Raw genomic sequence first — 17408 nt, 5'->3', positions numbered from 1 at the left:
TGATTTTTAAACCTATATTTTCCTGACTTTTGGAGGCATGGTCATACCTCAAGGTACGACCAAGTGTAAAATACTGAAAATTAGCGAATAATGATAAGGGATTTTTCCAGAATTTTTGGAAATTTTTTGGGAATTTTTCGGAGCTCATATGGACGAGTTTACGGGGATAAAATAGGGCCCCGGGAAAAGCCTGTTTAGGCTACCCATTTAAGTGAGGAAATGTTATTTATAAATACATTTTCTTTTCTATTTCTTATTTCCTTCTTCCCCGCCGAAACCTTGCGCCGACGCCGAACATTCTTCTCCCGATCTTCTGCCCTAACCGCCACGAGAGCACCGCCGGCTCCTCCTCTCGGCCAATCTATCCTCGCCGGCCGACGAGAGCCAAGGATAAAGCCCTGTCGCCGGCCACACACCGAGCCCTAGGTCTTTCTCTCTCGGCGCCGGTTACTTCTTCCTCCGGTATCGGAGCCGTGCTGAGGGATGTGCTTCTCCTCCCTTGCCGGTGCTCTCGGTTTTCCCTCTGCCTCATCGCCTCCTCGCCACAGAGATCTTCCTCCGCCGATTCTTCCTCCTCATCCATTCGGAGCCGCGTGCCGATCACCGGCCACTACAGCCCGTTCTTGTGCGCTGCCCTATTGATCACCGCCGACTCCTTGTTCTTGGGTCGTGCCCTAGTTCCTGGTGTCGCCCCTCTTCAGAGTCGCCGGTCATAGAGCTCCGACGCCAACAGCAGGTGCATCCGGCTGAGGGGTTGAAGGTGAAGGCTTAAGGTTTGGGTTTTCAAATTTCGTACTCTGATTCTTGTCTTGTCGTGAGCAGCACTTGGGTTGGGTGGAAGGTTATGCTAACTACGGATTATGGTTTCTAATTATAGATTCATTGCGACGGTGGTGTATTTGGTTTCAGCGGCTGCCCTTATTCCGACAGGAACCACCTGTTGTGGACCAACAGAAGAGACTTTGGTGTTGAGGTAAGGAATAGGGTTTTGATTTTAGTTATAGATCATGATGTAATCTAGATTATATGATTACGTTGTTGTGAGGGATTATAATTGTTGCAAGTTCTAAGTTGTATGAATTAGTTATGAAATGATTGAGGAGTTGATGATCCAATTTAAGGTTTAAAATTGGATTTGGATTTAGGTTAGCTTCTTGGGAATTTGATTTATCTAATTTATTTAATATGTAATTAGCTAAATCTGTATATCGTGTTGTTACAGGACTGTGATTTGAGACGGGCGTCTCGACATCGGATTGGTTCGATTCGATCTATATCGGAGGCGGGTACCTTGACTTATCTTTTTGATATGTCTTGTTGATATGTCTAGTAGGTTATAGCCTTTAGTAATAATTATGTTCGTCCTTATTTCGGTACGTCACTACCGGATACTCGTTACATGCTTGTTTGCTCACCTGTTATGCATTTTATGCTAGTATCCATATGATTATATATATATTCAGTGAGGTAGTGACATACCATGCTTGTTATGTTCAGGACTTAGGTTTTTGATATCCTATTTGACCTGTGTACTTTAGTTCTTCGTATTTGACCATCGATACTACGATACTCATGTTATATATATGGATATGGTTATGCTGATCAATTTATTGCTATGCTTAGTGTCATGCATCATGATTGCATGTTGCGCGATTGTCGGCTCCACTATGGTAGAGCACGTCGCCAGTTACATATACTGCACACACCACCACTCATGGATTAGTGGTATATCAGGCAGGTGTGTGGCGGTTCTGCTGTTTGGCTCCGTTGGTCTGAGGGCTCAGCGTGGTAGCCGACAGACAGTTCTGCTCTGTTTGCCGGCAGACGGTGGACTCTGTTTGGCTCTGTTGGTCATGTGACTCAGCGTGGTAGCCGGCAGAGATACCTCCCCGTTATCGTATACCGGGAGATGAGAGCATTGAGCTCCCCCATTTATGATTTGGGGTCAGAGGACAGGAGTACTCCGACAGCATCCCGTCCACTCACTCACTCATCAGGTATGGTGATGGTAGAGTGCGCGGTTGTCACAGCCCTACCCACTCGGTCTCACCATTGTGTGTGAGATGACTGACTGGCGTTAGGGGTGACCAGGACGTATCATTGGCATCATACACATTTATGCATTTACTGCTTGTGTTTGCTGCACTTATATGCTGCATTTGGATGGATGCATATGTTTGACATGCATACAGGATTTATGATACTTCCGGTCTGACGACCTGATTACTCTGATAGGTGGCCCTGGTGAGTATAGTACTCTTCAGCCTTTTCTATTATGCATCACCTTCTTTTGTTCAGGAGACTGTACTCCATAGTTATTACTATTTGTTATAGTTTACTATACATGTCAACTAGGTATCTGCTGAGTTGTTGAACTCACCCCCGTGAACACTATCTTTTTCAGGTACTAGGTTATTTATGGAGACGCTTGGAGTATCCTGACTGCCGGTCCCCACGTCACATCAGAAGACCTGTCTCTGCCTTTGTTTATTGTTATTTTTGGTATATGTATTTGTGTACTTAGCTTTGTGTTCCGGTTTTGTGTTCGGAGTATGGTTTTGGTTGTGTGGTGTAAGCCTAGCCGGCTAGCAGTGTTTTATTTGGTTTTGTATGGGCTTGTATTTTATGTTTATCCGCTGTATTGGTTTTGTTTCAGCCGTGTAGGCTGATGATATATATATATATATATATAACTGTGTGGTTGTGTGTATATTCCAGCCGCCTGTGGTTGATGTATATTATGCCTGTAGAAATGCTTCAGATTGTCACCCGTACAGGGGAGGTGCTGTCAAAATTTCTTCGGACAGGGACTCCTCTGGGGCGTGACACCAAGTTCATTTCTGCTCTAAAAATTGCATGGGTTGGCTCTTAGCCATGCTATTTGGCACGACTTGAATCGTTTATGTGCTAATTCTCCTTCTTGGACGAACATTTGACATAACCAGTGTCTTTTGTGATTCCTTGGTCGTGCCTTTAAGCATGGCCACACTCCTGGAGCTTCTCCTGGATATGTCTCTGGGCATGGCCAGGTCCAATTTGACTTTGGAAGTTTGTTGTTGCTTGTTCCCCGAGACTTAGACACTCTAATCCTTTACTTTTCTCGCCACAGGGGAGACATGGATAGATCATAGTCTTCTTCAAATGATCTTTTTTTGTGTCTTTTGAATCCTTTTTCACTCTAAACTACTCCTGAAAATGAAAACAGATACCGAGCAGATCTTTTGATGTAAAATAGTAATTATGCTGAAATTAATATGATAAAGGGTATAAAAGCATAGATAGTAGACAATGAATATAAAAAGATGTGCGTTAAATAATACAAAATAATATATATAATCTATGCACATCACAGTGATAGGACAGAAAAGATAGTGGCGACAGAAGTTATGCCAGCAACAAAGAGGACTGCCAACGACACAAGAAGGACGCCATCGACAGAGGGATAACAAAGGGTGCAGCTCTTTTGTCCCTTGGATGTGGTAGCAGCTGGTTGGAATAGAGGAAGGAATGAGAGATTTGTTGTTAGGGAGAACTCAAACTTGTTGTTGGCTCCTCGTACTTGCTGTTTGCTATTGGAGAGATTTGCTTGGGCGACTTCGTGGGTGATGGAAGAAAGAGAAGGAGCAAAGCTTGAATCAGAAAGAGAGAAGAGAAACGTGGCGACAGATGATTATATGAAAATTAGAACAAAATTAGAACAAAAGAGAAACGTCAATAGAAAAAGCAAACAGTAGAAAATTAGAGAAATTATGAAAGAAACATGATGGCAGGCGGTTTTAGAAAAGACAAACAGAAGAAATAAACAAAAAGAGAGAAAAGAAATAATTACTTTGTTATTGATTATTGTCATAGGTAACAGGTTTATTTATCCAGATAGTTAAATAAAATATGGAAAAACTATTATGATAAATATGGTAATATATTATGATATCTATAGTAATAATAAATATAAAAATAATGATAAATATATTTATGATTGTAATCCAAATATAGTAAACTATCAATAATTGAATTCAATTCTTGATTTATAAATCTTATGATTATTATCTTGAACTGCTATCTTTGTTATCATTACTTTTACCCTCTAATCATTATGTGACATGACACACCTTTATCCTCGAATCATGGACAATAAAAAGTAAAATCATCACTTAGACGACCCCTCTAGGGTGTTCTCTCACTATTTGGAAGGGAAGATCAAAAGGTTTCATCCAAAAATAATCACGCATACAAAAAGGGATTGATATAACCAGTGAGATATTTCATATCCATTAGAAATTGACCTTAGACATATTTATAGTAACAATTAACTGCACAAGTATGTAAGGGTAAAAGAAAATGACAAGCCTGCACGAGTGAGTTCTGTAACACAAGGTTACATTTAGTGAGAGGTAATCAATTTTATAATATAGTAAGATTATATTATAAAATTAATTACTTGGTTTAGTATAATTTTAAATCTGTAATATAATATAATCTAAATTAAAAAAGATAATAACTTTTATAATCTAAATTATAAAATTAATGACATATAATTTGGATTGCATTACACCCTCTGACTTTATATGTTAAATATATTTTTAATCCATTTTTTATAATAATCAATTGCTGCTGTAGCCATTAGCTGCCCGTGGCCACTGCCACCGCTACAGCAGCCGCCGCCGCCCGCCGCCGCCCGCCGCCCGCCGCCCGCCGCCCGCCGCGGGACGGATTATAAGTGATGTGGAACAGATGCCGAACACAATATAATCACCGTTTTAATGTGAGATATTTATACAATAATTAAAAAATAAAATGAATATTTTAAGTAAGGAATATTTTAATTGCAAACTTAAGATGTGACACATGAAATCTTAAAAGGTGTTCCTTAGGAAGTTTGAATAGAAACTCGTGGAAAATGAATAGATGCAAATTAAAATGGTAAAAATTCAAAGAAAGTTTATTCTCTGTATATGAATTTATTCATTTTTTCCAAATTTTTTATCCTTCGGGAAACAAATTCCATCGTGATTTACAATTGAAATCCTTTTTTATTATGCAGATTTTTCTTATTACAATGGGTGAAAGTTCAATTTTCGATGGCCATATAAAAAAAAAAAACTTCAATTCTCTAGTTATTTGGTTGTGGATTATATATTAACTCTATAATTTATCCTTGCTTACCTAACTATGAGACATTGTGAGCATAATTATTTTTTATTATATAGATTTATTAATTTGATATATATGAATAATCTATTTGAAAATTTTATAAATCAAATAAACTTAAATAAATTTATTTGAGGAATATTGTTATGAACTAATTGGCCAACCAATGTAATTCTTCTTCGGTTCTTTGAGATGGATATTGATTTGTTAAAGCAAGTTAGTAAAAGATGACTGTGCTCATCTCTAATGTTCTAGTCAATTTGTTTCAGGATCAACACAAAGAAGATAAATCATGGATTATTATTTGCTCTTGGAATAGTGAGAAAAGATGAATACTTCTCCTTGGAATAATGATTACGTATGAGAAAAATATTTATTTCGATTTCGTTGAGATTTGAATCCTATACTTTAAGTTGACAATATCATATGCACTAACTACTACATGTCACGAGAAAACTTAATTTATTAAAGTAAATTAGTAAAAGATGACTATACTCACTACCAAAGGCCATCAACACGTTGATTCATTAAAGCAAGCCACAATACAATGATTGTGGGGAGCGAAAGGGCTCTGATCTTCCTCCGCGCGCTATTAGCAGGCAGAAGGATGATTCTTCTGCAGAGGACTTCCGGACTGATGGGCGCTAGGCTCAAGTGGGATGAGGAGAAAGTTTGCTACAAAGAGAGATGTCAGTACGCATTATCGCACGAGAATCATGAAATTGTGCGAATACTAAGGCTAGTGATACTTTTTTAGCTTTATATAACTGAGCAAATACACGTTTTGTAATCCTCCGCTGACAATGTGTCCGGCCTCAGGCACGCAATCGAAGCCTACTGGTTATCTTTTAAATTAAGTGTTTTTATTTTTAATAAAAAAAATTGAATGCCTGCATATAGCTTATTTAATCTATTAAAAGGCGCATGTAAATCTTTTCGACTTCAATAAAAATATAATCAACCATAATATTATGATATACTTATTTAGTTATAGGATGTGCTACTTTGATAAAAATTTAATTAATACGTTTTATTTAGTTATCGTAATTATATTCGTTTCAATAGATACTTTTTTTTTTATCGTAATATAAATACTTTATTTAGTCATATTAAATATTTAAATCTATTTTTTAGGTCTGCAGTTCCATTCTGGCAATAGTATAGTGGGTGGACCGTGGGTATATATGCTGTCTTTATTGTATTTTAGTAGCACAAAACCCAGGCCACGCACATTTAAATGCTATGTCGATAAAAGAGACCAAAATAGTAAATTGCAACAGTATGTACGATTTATTTTCTGCAATCTCCTCCTTCCTCCTCCTCCTCCTCCATGGTGTCCCGGATGCTTCTTCCTTTCGTCTCCGGCAAGCAAACCGTCGCCATCCCACAGAACACGATCACCACCCCGAACACACCGAACGACACGAAGCTCAACCTTCTCCCCACCGCCACCAGCATCGGCGCGATCGCACCGCCGAGGACGATCGCCAGCCTGATCAACGATATCGCCGACCCCCTCACGCAAGTTGGGAACAGCTCCACGCAGTAGATCAGCAGCACGTCGAACGCCGTGCACACGCTGAAGAAGGACGCCACCTCCGCGGCCATCCGCCACGCCTTCGTCTCCAAGAACACGCACGCTATGTTCAATGCTCCGCACGCCGCCGTGAACCCTAGCACCGACAGCCGCCGGTCGGTTACTCCGACGATGACCAAAGCGGCCAACGCGGAGGGCACCTCCGCCACCGCGTTGAGCGCGGTGCTCAGATAGATGTCCGTCCCCAGGTTGCCGGCGTTCAGAGGCATGCCGGTGTACACCATGCCGATTCCAAAGCCGGCGATCATCGACGCGATCAGCCGCTGGGAGGCCCATTTTCTATCCCAAATGATTTTGATCGTCGAGAAGTTTGACCTGCTCTTGCTCGCATCGGCATCGATTTTGTTGGCGCCCTGCACCGAGAGCCATCGCGGGGATTCGTCGATGAAGAAGCAAAGTAAAACAGAGTAACAAGCGCAAGGAACAGAGGTCCACAAGTAGAGCGTCCTCCAAGATGACGCGAGGTTGACGTAGGCGATCGCCGGCAAAGACAGGAAGCCCAAAGTGAAAAACAAGAAACCGACGATGCTGACCTTGTCGCGCCACCGACCGGAGACAGTCTCCGAAAGGAGGATTAGCGCGGTGGTACAGACGGTGGACCTGCCAAAGCCGCAGAGGAATCTGAGCGCAGAATAGGTCCACACGTCGGGGGCGAGCGCGGTGAGGATGCCGGTGAGTGACATAGTCAGGCAGGATAGTAAAAGCATATTCTTGCGGCCGAGCGCAGAGTCAGAGAGCGTGGCGAGGAGGATGCCCCCGGCGAGGCTTCCGGCGAAGAAGGCCGAGGCGGGAAGGCCCACGACGGTCGGACTCGCGCACTCAAGGGCCCACTCGGAGATCATCGATGCGTGCGCGGGGAAGTCCCATGCCCACGACCCGGGAGGGAGGCCGCACGGGGTGGACGCAGAAAAGCAGGAGGAGGCGCCACTGCTATCCCCGCTGGTGCAGTGCCATGCAGGGTCTGCATCGGAGAAGATGTTGACGAAGGATAGCTGCGCGTCGAAGGTCCACGCGAGGAAGACGAAAAGCAAGTGGATGAACTGGGATACGAGGTTGCCGCTGCTGTCATCGAGGTCATCAGAGGAGAAAGGCATAGGCGGCTCTTTTAGATCTCCGTTTTGGATCTCGACGGAGTTGATGGGAAGAAGTGGCTCAGAGTTGACCATAGTACTGTTTCACGATGGCGGTACGATGGGGGAGGAAGCGCAAGATGAGCACGAGGAAAGTTGATATGGAGTCGAATTAATAAATAGGCCACAATTATCTAATTTTAAGAATTATTTTAGATTACAAAAAAAAAAGTATCGAATTGAAAGAGTTTTCATTCGTTTCATGGGTTATGATCAATAAATAGCGGTTCTTAAATTTAACAACGCGCGTATCACGAGAATTCCGTCCACAGCCATCTAGACGAGTTATGTATCTCTCAATAGCGGAATAGCCTGTAGAGAATTTTACTTTAATGCTTTGTTTACCATTGTGGTCGGATAGATTATGGAAAAGGGTTGAAAAGTGGAAAAAGATCAGTTTCGAAAAAAGTGTTGAACAAGCTTACTTATTTAAGTTTATTATCAAAGATAAATAAAAATATTATTTAAATTTAAAATTTAGACTTTTTTGGTTTGTCGAGATGAGTTTAGTTTGCTACCAGACTAGGCTAGGTAGCTCGAGCAGAAAAGCAAGTCGAGCTATTTGATTTGATTGAACTGTCTAGAAAAGTTAAGCTGCTAGGACCAACCATAGGATGGCTGAATTGTGAGAAAGGCCAAAGTTAAGCAGTTCGCAATTGAGGGTTCAGAATTATCGATTTCACGGTTGATGGGCCATTTAAAATAATTATGGTTAACGGTTTAGAATTATCTGTTCACGGTGTCGCAGTTTATCATGATTCAAAATAATTATATTAAAATTCAAAATTAGAAATTCATATAAAAAAATTAGCATAGTTATTTAAGTTACATATGTATTCCTTAGGATATAGGAAAATCAAAATCCACATAATAAATAGGATTCTCTTAACGCATAATTCATTTTTTGTTTTCATAATATTTATTCTTTTTGGTATCAAATTTATAAAGAAAAATATTAGTTAAATATTCCTAAACTAAATGACATATGGTAATTATAATAATTATAGTTTGAATGATTAAGTTGCTTGACTTTCATAGAGGAGATGTGGGCATATAGAAGATGTGGGTTTGAATCCTATCCTCAATAAAATATTTTTAACAAAAAAAAATCCCATCAAATTATTGGTTAGCGGTTAAAAGTGTGTTTGGGAGGGTCGGGCTGGTTAAGGTTTCGGCCCGTGACATGAGTCAACAGATAATTTGCCCGTTGATCCGGTTACGAGCCTAGGTCAGGTCTGGTTAAGACCTGACTCATGGTCGGGTCTAGCTAGGACCGACCATACGAAGGCTGAGTTGTGAGGAAGGCCAAACTGGCTAGGAAGGTTGAGTTGTCAGAGAAGGTCGTACTATTTAGGAAGGTCAAATTATCAGGGAAAGTTGGGCTACCTTGGAAGGCCAAGCTATCTTGAAAGGTCGAACTATCTAGGAAGGCTGAACTGCTAAGTTGAATGAGTTGTTAAGTTGCCGAGTAGGAATCTGAGCAGAGAGTTTTTGAACTATCAAATTAGGAGACTAAGTAGGAAGCTGTTGAACGAGAGGTTGAGCAAAGAGCTCCCGAACTATCTAGTTGGGAGGTTAGGTGGGAAGTTGTCAAATTGTTGAGCTGGAAGGTCGGGCAAGGAGGTGTCGAGTGGAAAGGTAAGGTTGCTGACTGCTAGATAGGAAGTAGAGTCATCAGGCTCGAAGGTGAGGCTGTGGAGCGGAAGGTGTGCTGAGCACTATCAAGGTCTATGTTAGACACAAATTCTTCAAAATAGATTCATCTCCTCTTCATTGGTGTTTAGAGGTTCGCATGGATGATTATATATTTCTCAGGATACAATGACTAAATCATGTTAACAATTAAACACTAGCTACTTGTGGTGAATTGATTTGTACCCAAATACTATCATTGGAAAATTTTCAATGTGGGCTCTCTACTCTATCGTCTTCTGTTCTATCCAACATATAGTCTCCTTTTATAGGTTTCAAACCCTAGCAACATTAAATGGTTTGAGTAATGATCATTTATTGTCCCTAATCACTCAGATTAAAACGCCAACAATTGGTCATCAATGGATAATTGTTACTGTCCGGTGATTTCAGATTGACGATTAATGTGTTTGCTACATAGTTGAGCTGGTAGGATAAATAGTTCGAGTGACAAAATATTAACTAGTTTGCTTGGACAATTTTTTACCTCGACTAGTTTGACGTTCGACACATGCAAATCACACTTGCACACAAGTCAATTAGATTTAGTGTAATCCAAATATTGGATTTGCACTCCCCCCTTACAGGCACATGGAGAAAGTATCTTTCTTCCATGTTCACGATATCAAAAGTTATGATTCAATTAAAATCAAATATAATATTACAAAACTCCTAATATGAGATTAAACTCTCATACACATTGGAGTCAATCTCAATATCACAAAATTTTGAATGTGGGACTAAACTCCTATACAAAGTCCATATTCCATTTTCCAATTTAAAGAAAAAAATAAAAAAATTGAAAAAGAAAAGAAAAAATTAGGTAAAAAAATTAAAATGACTTTTTATGATTTTTTAAATGCAGATTTTTTTTTTAAAAAAATACCCTGTTATATATTTAATTGTGAAAATATTCTTGCTCAAGTACTACTGTAATGTCTTTATTCAAAAGAGTTGAAATAATTTTTGCCAAGTTAAAAAAATATAATTTAATATTTTAATACTTAATATGTAGTAATTTTGACTAAGTGATGTAGTTTTACTTTAAGGTGTAGTGATATTAACTAATCTTGTCTAAAATCGATGGAGATGGTACGCTGAGATGACTCAGTTGTTAACTGTGAGAAGACTGGGATGAAGAAAAGATAACACCTTTCACTCCTCCCTGCGCACACCACAAACAACAGTAATGCAAAGGGCAACGTTAGAGCAAGAACCAGGGAGGGGGTCCCTGGCGCAAACACTTCGACACTCAAGTTAGTATCATAGTCGAGCAAAAGTGGAGAGAAAGATGAACAGTAGACGCATGCACGTAACAACATGTAGTAAAACATTGTTCATGTCATGCCCCAAAGGAGTCCCTGCCCGATAAATGTACAGTATCTCCCCCCTTATGACAACATAGGGGACTAGAATTCATAGCCACACAGGTATACCTAACAATAAAAATATCAACCCTCACGGCTGAGGACAATCACAACAAAAGACAACAAGAGCACTCACATAACCCAACATGAAATGTAAAAATAGGAACAATCTTGCATACACGCATATCTAACAAATAACGTACTTTATTTGCAAACCAACCAGGTAGAGCAACTATGAAATGTAAAACAAAACATGTTTTCATAACAAATTTCAAAGGAAATTTTGAATACCAGAAAGTCAAATGTTACGACAACCAAAATAAACCAAAGACATTTCGAACGACGTGGGACCGACAGCTAGGACCTCCGAGCGACATGACTTTATTTCCTACCTCCTAACCTGAAATATAAAATGGAAACAAAGGGATAGTGAGTAAAATACTCAGTGGGTATATGATAGATGGTGCATGATACTAAAAGGTAAAGGAGCAATTTTAGGTATACCACTTACTAGCGAAGGTAAGAGAAAAACACCAACCTAGAAATCCATAAACCTGAACAACCAAACATGGAATATACATATAAAAAGTGTACAACAACTATGGATTGCAGTCGAATTGTCAGCTAGGGCATGTAAGACGTCACTGTCTACGGAAGAATACTCTACCATGGATAGTCCTGTGGGCAGAATCGTGGCCACTGTTTGTGGGAGAATACTCTACCACGGATGATCCCGTGGGTAGACAGGGCAAAATCATAGCTGTCTAGCTACGGCCTACAGGCGAACACGCTACTATGGATGATCCCATGAGCAATCAAAGTCTACAAGTGCCCAGCTAATAAGAATAATAAACAACCATCACTGTGTACTAAGGTACATACCACTAGCTATATTCTTATCTAAAGGTATTGTATGATATAAACAATCATACGTAACAACAAGGAGACTGCAAGATATCCAAAGTAATGAGCATAAGGGCAAGAAAAACAAATATCAATATTAGGAATCAATCAAACATAGAGTTAATGTACGCTATGTATACTATCATAATAATGAAATAAAATCATGCACCAACTTCCAAGGATCTAAAAGAGAACTAGAGGAAACTACCCACCTCTAATGGAGAATGTTCCAGTAGTCTTCAAATTCGATGCTCTCTCTCGCGCTCAAATCTTGAGGGGAGAAAATACGAAAGGCTATTTAAGTATTAAGCTAATTCCAATAGCAACTCCATATAGCCAATTTAAATCTCAAGGTTAAGGGATAAATCAATGGGAAGAATAGAGAACGTTACACGCATCCTAATGGTATACAAATATATGAGTTTTCCCATACAAACTGACCTCAAGATCAGTCTTCATGTTCTGTGATTTATTGCGTTGATAACGAATTAATGCACTAACATTAAAATTTTAATTATTATTACTTTCATTTTCTTGGGTTTGCTACCAATAGAATCTGAGTTTTTAAAATATTTCTTTTCTCATACATTTAAATGGAAACACCAAAAATCTGAGGTTTGCTACCACTAGAAATATTAATTGTATAAATTTCTTAGTTGATTGTTCACTCTTTAGTAATAGCTCTAGGTTACTTAATCTATCAATCTATCTCGTTCATATTCTACAGATTTAATAACTCGTTACCTAACTCCCTAAAACACAAATCTGTTAATTAGCCAAACCAAATCAAAGATAGAAATGTTAAAAGCCAAACAATCGATTTTAGGAACTTAGATGAATTTAAAACTTACACAGAATTTAAATTTAACTTACAGTCGAAATGACCTGAGCGAATAATCTCAGGCTGCCAGGAGGGGCTGGTTTCCGTAACGCAGCAGAGTTGAGCGACAGGGCAGGTCTGCAGAGTGGTAGACCAGAGTTGCAGAGCAGGTCTGTAGAGCGGTAGACCAGAGTGGCAGAGCAGGTCTGTAGAGCAGCAGACTAGAGCAACAGACCAAGTCAGCAGAGCAGAAGACCAGGTCTGTTAGAGCAGAGTGACCAGGTCTGTTAGAGCAGACTGACCAAGTCTGTTAGAGCAGAGTGATCAGATCTGTTAGAGCAGAATTGATAGACCAGGACAGAGCAGTCTTGACAGACCAAAAGACCAGATCTGTAGAGCAGAAAGGCCGATCGGGCAGTAAGGTCGTTGGTCGGACAAAGAGACCGACCGGGCGAGCTGACCGAGGCCTGCAAATAGTACTTTCCTTGAAACAGATTCGCCCACCTCCGGCTGTGCTTCGAAGTTTACTCGGGTCGTCTGTTTCGCAAGATACAACGGTCGACCGTGAATTCCACCAAGCACTGATGGTCACGGCGAACTGAGTGGTACCCGAACGCTATCACGGGCGCTCTGCCGAGCAGGAATTGCGCGACAAAGGAGGGGAATAAGGTGGAGAGCTTCTGCTTGCTTCACTGTGTTATCTCCGTAACCTTTTTCCTGTGGTCGCAACCTCCTTATATAGGAGCTCAAGACCAAAGGACAGCATTAATGATCATTACTTTCACTTGGCCATTTTGATTATGCATTAATCTTTCTTTAATGCATCCGTTACACAAGCAGCAAAAAGATTCATGTGGCAAAATGTTGGTTGTTCCGCTTGGGCAAATTTTTGCCCCGACTGGTCTGGCATTCGTGTGCGTAGTTCACTCTCGCACCCAAGTCAACTTGGTTCAGTGCAATCCGAGCCTTGGATTTGCACCCCCTTGCGCACCCACGCGTGAGAGAGAGCCTCTCCCTATGCATTTGTTCACATCCTCAATGTATGTGAATCAATATAAACCAACAAAAGTGCCTTAAAACTCCCAATGTGGGACTAAAGTCCCATTCACAATGGAGCTTCTTCTCTTCCACCTCTTCTCCATTCACACTTAATCAACAATCCCCCACATGAATGGAGATAGGGAATGTGATAGCATTCAGCAGTTGAGTCAAGTATAGGATAGGTAGGTTTTACCCTTTGAACCTTCCATTGTGAAGATCTGGTTGCTTACTGGCTGATAGTAGACACGATGTCCTTGAACTATACAGTCGTTTGTGTAAGCAGTGACAAATCTCACCCAAGACTCTCCCTGATAAAACTCAGTTCTCATGAGTGTGTTCATTCTTGGCCTTGAACACGCCTGTTCTGTGAGAAGCTCTAAGAATTGTGCCTATAATTCTCTTCGAAGCGACCCCACTTCTTTCTCACATAGGTGATCCCTCAAGAGTTACCATCTACTATTTTTGATCATTAAAAGGTCATCGGCTTACCCTGGTTTAGTCACTATTTCATTGGGCTACCCCCACACAATGTGTCTAGTCAGTGCAGATTAGTTGTCCCTTTGAACCTAGCTCTTGGGATCTCCAGTCAGCATAGGTTGGGTGTCCTCTGCACTAATCGCTGACAACGACATCAAGCCCATTCTTCTTGATAAGCTTGCAACTAACTCTCGATTTAACCCCTTGGTTAGCGGATCGGCTAGGTTATCTTTTGACTTCACATAGTCAACAGTGATAACTCTAGTTGAGAATAGTTGTCTAATGATATTATGTCTATGACGTATATGTCTAGACTTACCATTATACAAATGGCTCTGTGCTCGACCGATTGCTGATTGACTATCGCAATGTATGGAAATCGCCGGCATCGGTTTCGACCATCATGGGATATCTTCTAAGAATTGTCGTAGCCATTCAGCCTCTTCACCACATTTGTCAAGAGCTAAAAACTCATATTCCATCGTGGATCTGGTTATTACGGTTTGCTTAGAAGATTTCCAGGAAATAGCTGCACTAGCTAGAGTGAAGACATATCCACTCATAGACTTGGAGTCTTTTATATAAGATATCCAACTTGCATCGATGTATCCTTCGATCACAGCAGGATATCTTGTATAGTGTAGTCCATATTTACGAGTATACCTTAAGTACCTCAGTACTCTTGTTATCCCTTTCCAGTGCTCTTGTTATCCCTTTCCAGTGCTCAACACCGAGATTACTCATGTATCTACTCAGTTTTCTCACTGCGTAGGCCAAGTCTGGTCGTGTACAACTCATCAAGTACATCAGATTTCCAATCACTCGAGAGTACTCTATCTGAGAGATACTTTCACCTCGATTTTTCGATAGATGTTGACTCGTATCTATTGGCGTTCATGCCAACGCAGTATCACCCTTGATGAATTTCTCAAGAATCTTGTCCACGTAATGGAACTGACTAAGAACAAGTCCTTCTGTAGTTCTAAGAATTTTGATTCCTAGAATCACATCAGCTAGGCCCATGTCTTTCATGTCAAATCTTGAGTTTAACATATCTTTAATGGATTTGATTATCTTATCATTACTCCCAATGATAAGTATGTCATCTACATATATGCACAAGATGACGTATTCATTCTCTGTGACTTTCATGTAGACACATTTATCACATTCATTGATCTTGAATCCATATTCCTTCATGGCATTATCAAATTTCTCATGTCACTGCTTTAGTGCTTGTTTCAAGTCATATAATGACTTCACCAGTCTACAGACCTTATTTTCCTGTCCTAGCATAGAAAACCCCTCAGGTTGGTCCATGCAGATTTCCTCTTATAAATCACCATTTAGAAAGGTTGTCTTTACATCAATTTGATGTATTTTGAGATTCCATAGAGCGGCAATAACCAACAATACTCTAATGGAAGTTATTCTCGACACCGGATAGTATGTATCGAAGTAATCAAGGCCTTCTCATTATCGGTATCCTTTAATTACCAATCTGGCCTTGTATTTATCGATTGTGCCATCTGATTTCATTTTCTTCTTGAAGATCCACTTGCAACCTAGTAGGTTACTTCCCGGAGGAAGATCCATGAGTTCCCAAATGTGATTTTGCAAGATTGATTCTATCTCAGATGCAATTGCCTCTCTCCAGTGAGGTCTATCAGACGAGCTTACTAATTCTAAGTAACTCCGGGGCTCACTTTCCAGCATGAAAGTGATAAAATACGATCCGTAGGATTTTTCTACCCGAGCTCTTTTACTCCGTCTAAACTCAACCTCAACTGGTTCATCATCTTCTTCTTCGCCTTGTGTTTCATATGCCCGTTTTGAGGAGCTAGCATCCTCTCGGGTCTTATACGGAAACACATGCTAAAAAATAAGGCATTTCTCGATTCGATTATCGAGTTCTTATGTATCTCCGGTATGTGTGACTCATACACACAAAATCTATACGCAGTGTTGTTTTGTGCATATCCAATAAATATGCAATCAACAGTCTTTGGTCCTATCTTAATCCTTTTCGGATCAGGCACCAACACTTTGGCAAGACACCCCCATATTCGTAAATATTTGTAGGGCGGTTGTCTTCCATTCCATAACTCATAAGGGCTCTTATCTATTTTCTTCCGGGGCATCTTATTTAAAAGGTAATTAGCTGTTAACACAGCTTTCCCCCACATGGACTCTGGCAATCCAGAACTTAATAGAAGAGCATTCATCATCTCCTTAAGAGTTTGATTCTTTCGCTCAGCAACTCCGTTTTGCTGAGGAGTATAAGGAGCTATTGTTTTGTGCCTGATCCTATGTTCAACACACAACTCAGCGAATGGTGACACATATTCACCGCCTTGGTCACTTCGAACCACCTTAATCTTTCTATTAAGCTGGTTTTTAACCTCATTCTTATAGAGAGCGAATTTCTCTATAGCTTCATCCTTACTTTTGAGAAGATACACATAACAGTATCTTGTGTTATCATCTACAAAAGTGATGAAGTATTTATTCCTACCACGTGTTGGTGTACCTTTAAGGTCGCACACGTCAGTGTGGATTAGGTCAAGTGGTTCGTTACTTCTTTCAATATGTTGAAAGGATGACCTTATCATTTTCGCTTCAACACAAATCTCACACTTGTGTTTTGGGTCAAGGTGGAATGTAGGTATGCTTTGCATGTTTATTAATCTATGCAATACATCATAGTTAACATGCCCTAGTCTACCATGCCACAAACATGAAGACTCAAGCATATAAGTGGAAGAGATTTCAGTTTTATTTATCTTAGGCCTAATTGCCATTACATTAAGCTTAAACAACCCATCAGATACATAGCCCCTTCCTACAAACACTCCATTCTTGGACAGTACAACTCTGTCCGACTCAAAGACAATACGAAAGTCATGCTTGCTTAACAGTGATCTGGATACTAGATTCTTCCGAATCTCTAGAACACAGAACACATTGTTCAGAGTGAGATCCTTGCCCGAGGTCATCTTCAGCACAGCCTTTCCTTGGCCAATGATGTCCGAGGTTGTTGAGTTCCCCATGAACAGCCTATCTCCAGTGACTTCTTCAAAGTTGTGGAGCAGCTCCTTATTGCAGCAGACATGTCTGGTGGCTCCAGTATCGATCCACCATTGTCGCGGGTTTGAACCGACCATATTCAGTTATGAGACCACAGCGCATAGGTTGTCCATTTTTGGTCCCTTGTTCAGGTTGGCCTCTTGCTT

General features: G+C 40.4%; 1 protein-coding gene and 1 long non-coding RNA gene across 2 annotated transcripts; one reads left to right on the top strand and one right to left on the bottom strand.

Moving 5' to 3' along the window:
* The first annotated feature begins 276 nt into the window (after nucleotides 1-276).
* On the top strand, nucleotides 277-1282 carry LOC122026149. The gene is made up of 3 exons (XR_006124036.1): nucleotides 277-773; nucleotides 878-973; nucleotides 1223-1282. It is a non-coding gene; the product is annotated as an uncharacterized LOC122026149 (long non-coding RNA).
* Nucleotides 1283-6291: 5009 nt separating this feature from the next.
* On the bottom strand, nucleotides 6292-7985 carry LOC122026298 (organic cation/carnitine transporter 3-like). The gene has a single exon (XM_042584968.1). The coding sequence runs from the start codon at nucleotides 7909-7911 to the stop codon at nucleotides 6439-6441; it is 1473 nt and encodes a 490-aa protein (XP_042440902.1). The 5' UTR covers nucleotides 7912-7985; the 3' UTR covers nucleotides 6292-6438.
* Between the last annotated feature and the right edge of the window lie 9423 nt (nucleotides 7986-17408).

The sequence above is a fragment of the Zingiber officinale genome, chromosome 10A, assembly GCF_018446385.1.
Source record: "Zingiber officinale cultivar Zhangliang chromosome 10A, Zo_v1.1, whole genome shotgun sequence".
Classification (NCBI taxonomy): domain Eukaryota; kingdom Viridiplantae; phylum Streptophyta; class Magnoliopsida; order Zingiberales; family Zingiberaceae; genus Zingiber; species Zingiber officinale.
This window is presented reverse-complemented; position numbering and strand designations above follow the sequence as displayed.

What these genes read in the sequence shown, in the direction of transcription:
- LOC122026298 (XM_042584968.1), bottom strand. Translation starts at nt 7,911, where the DNA reads ATGGTCAACTCTGAGCCACTTCTTCCCATCAACTCCGTCGAGATCCAA.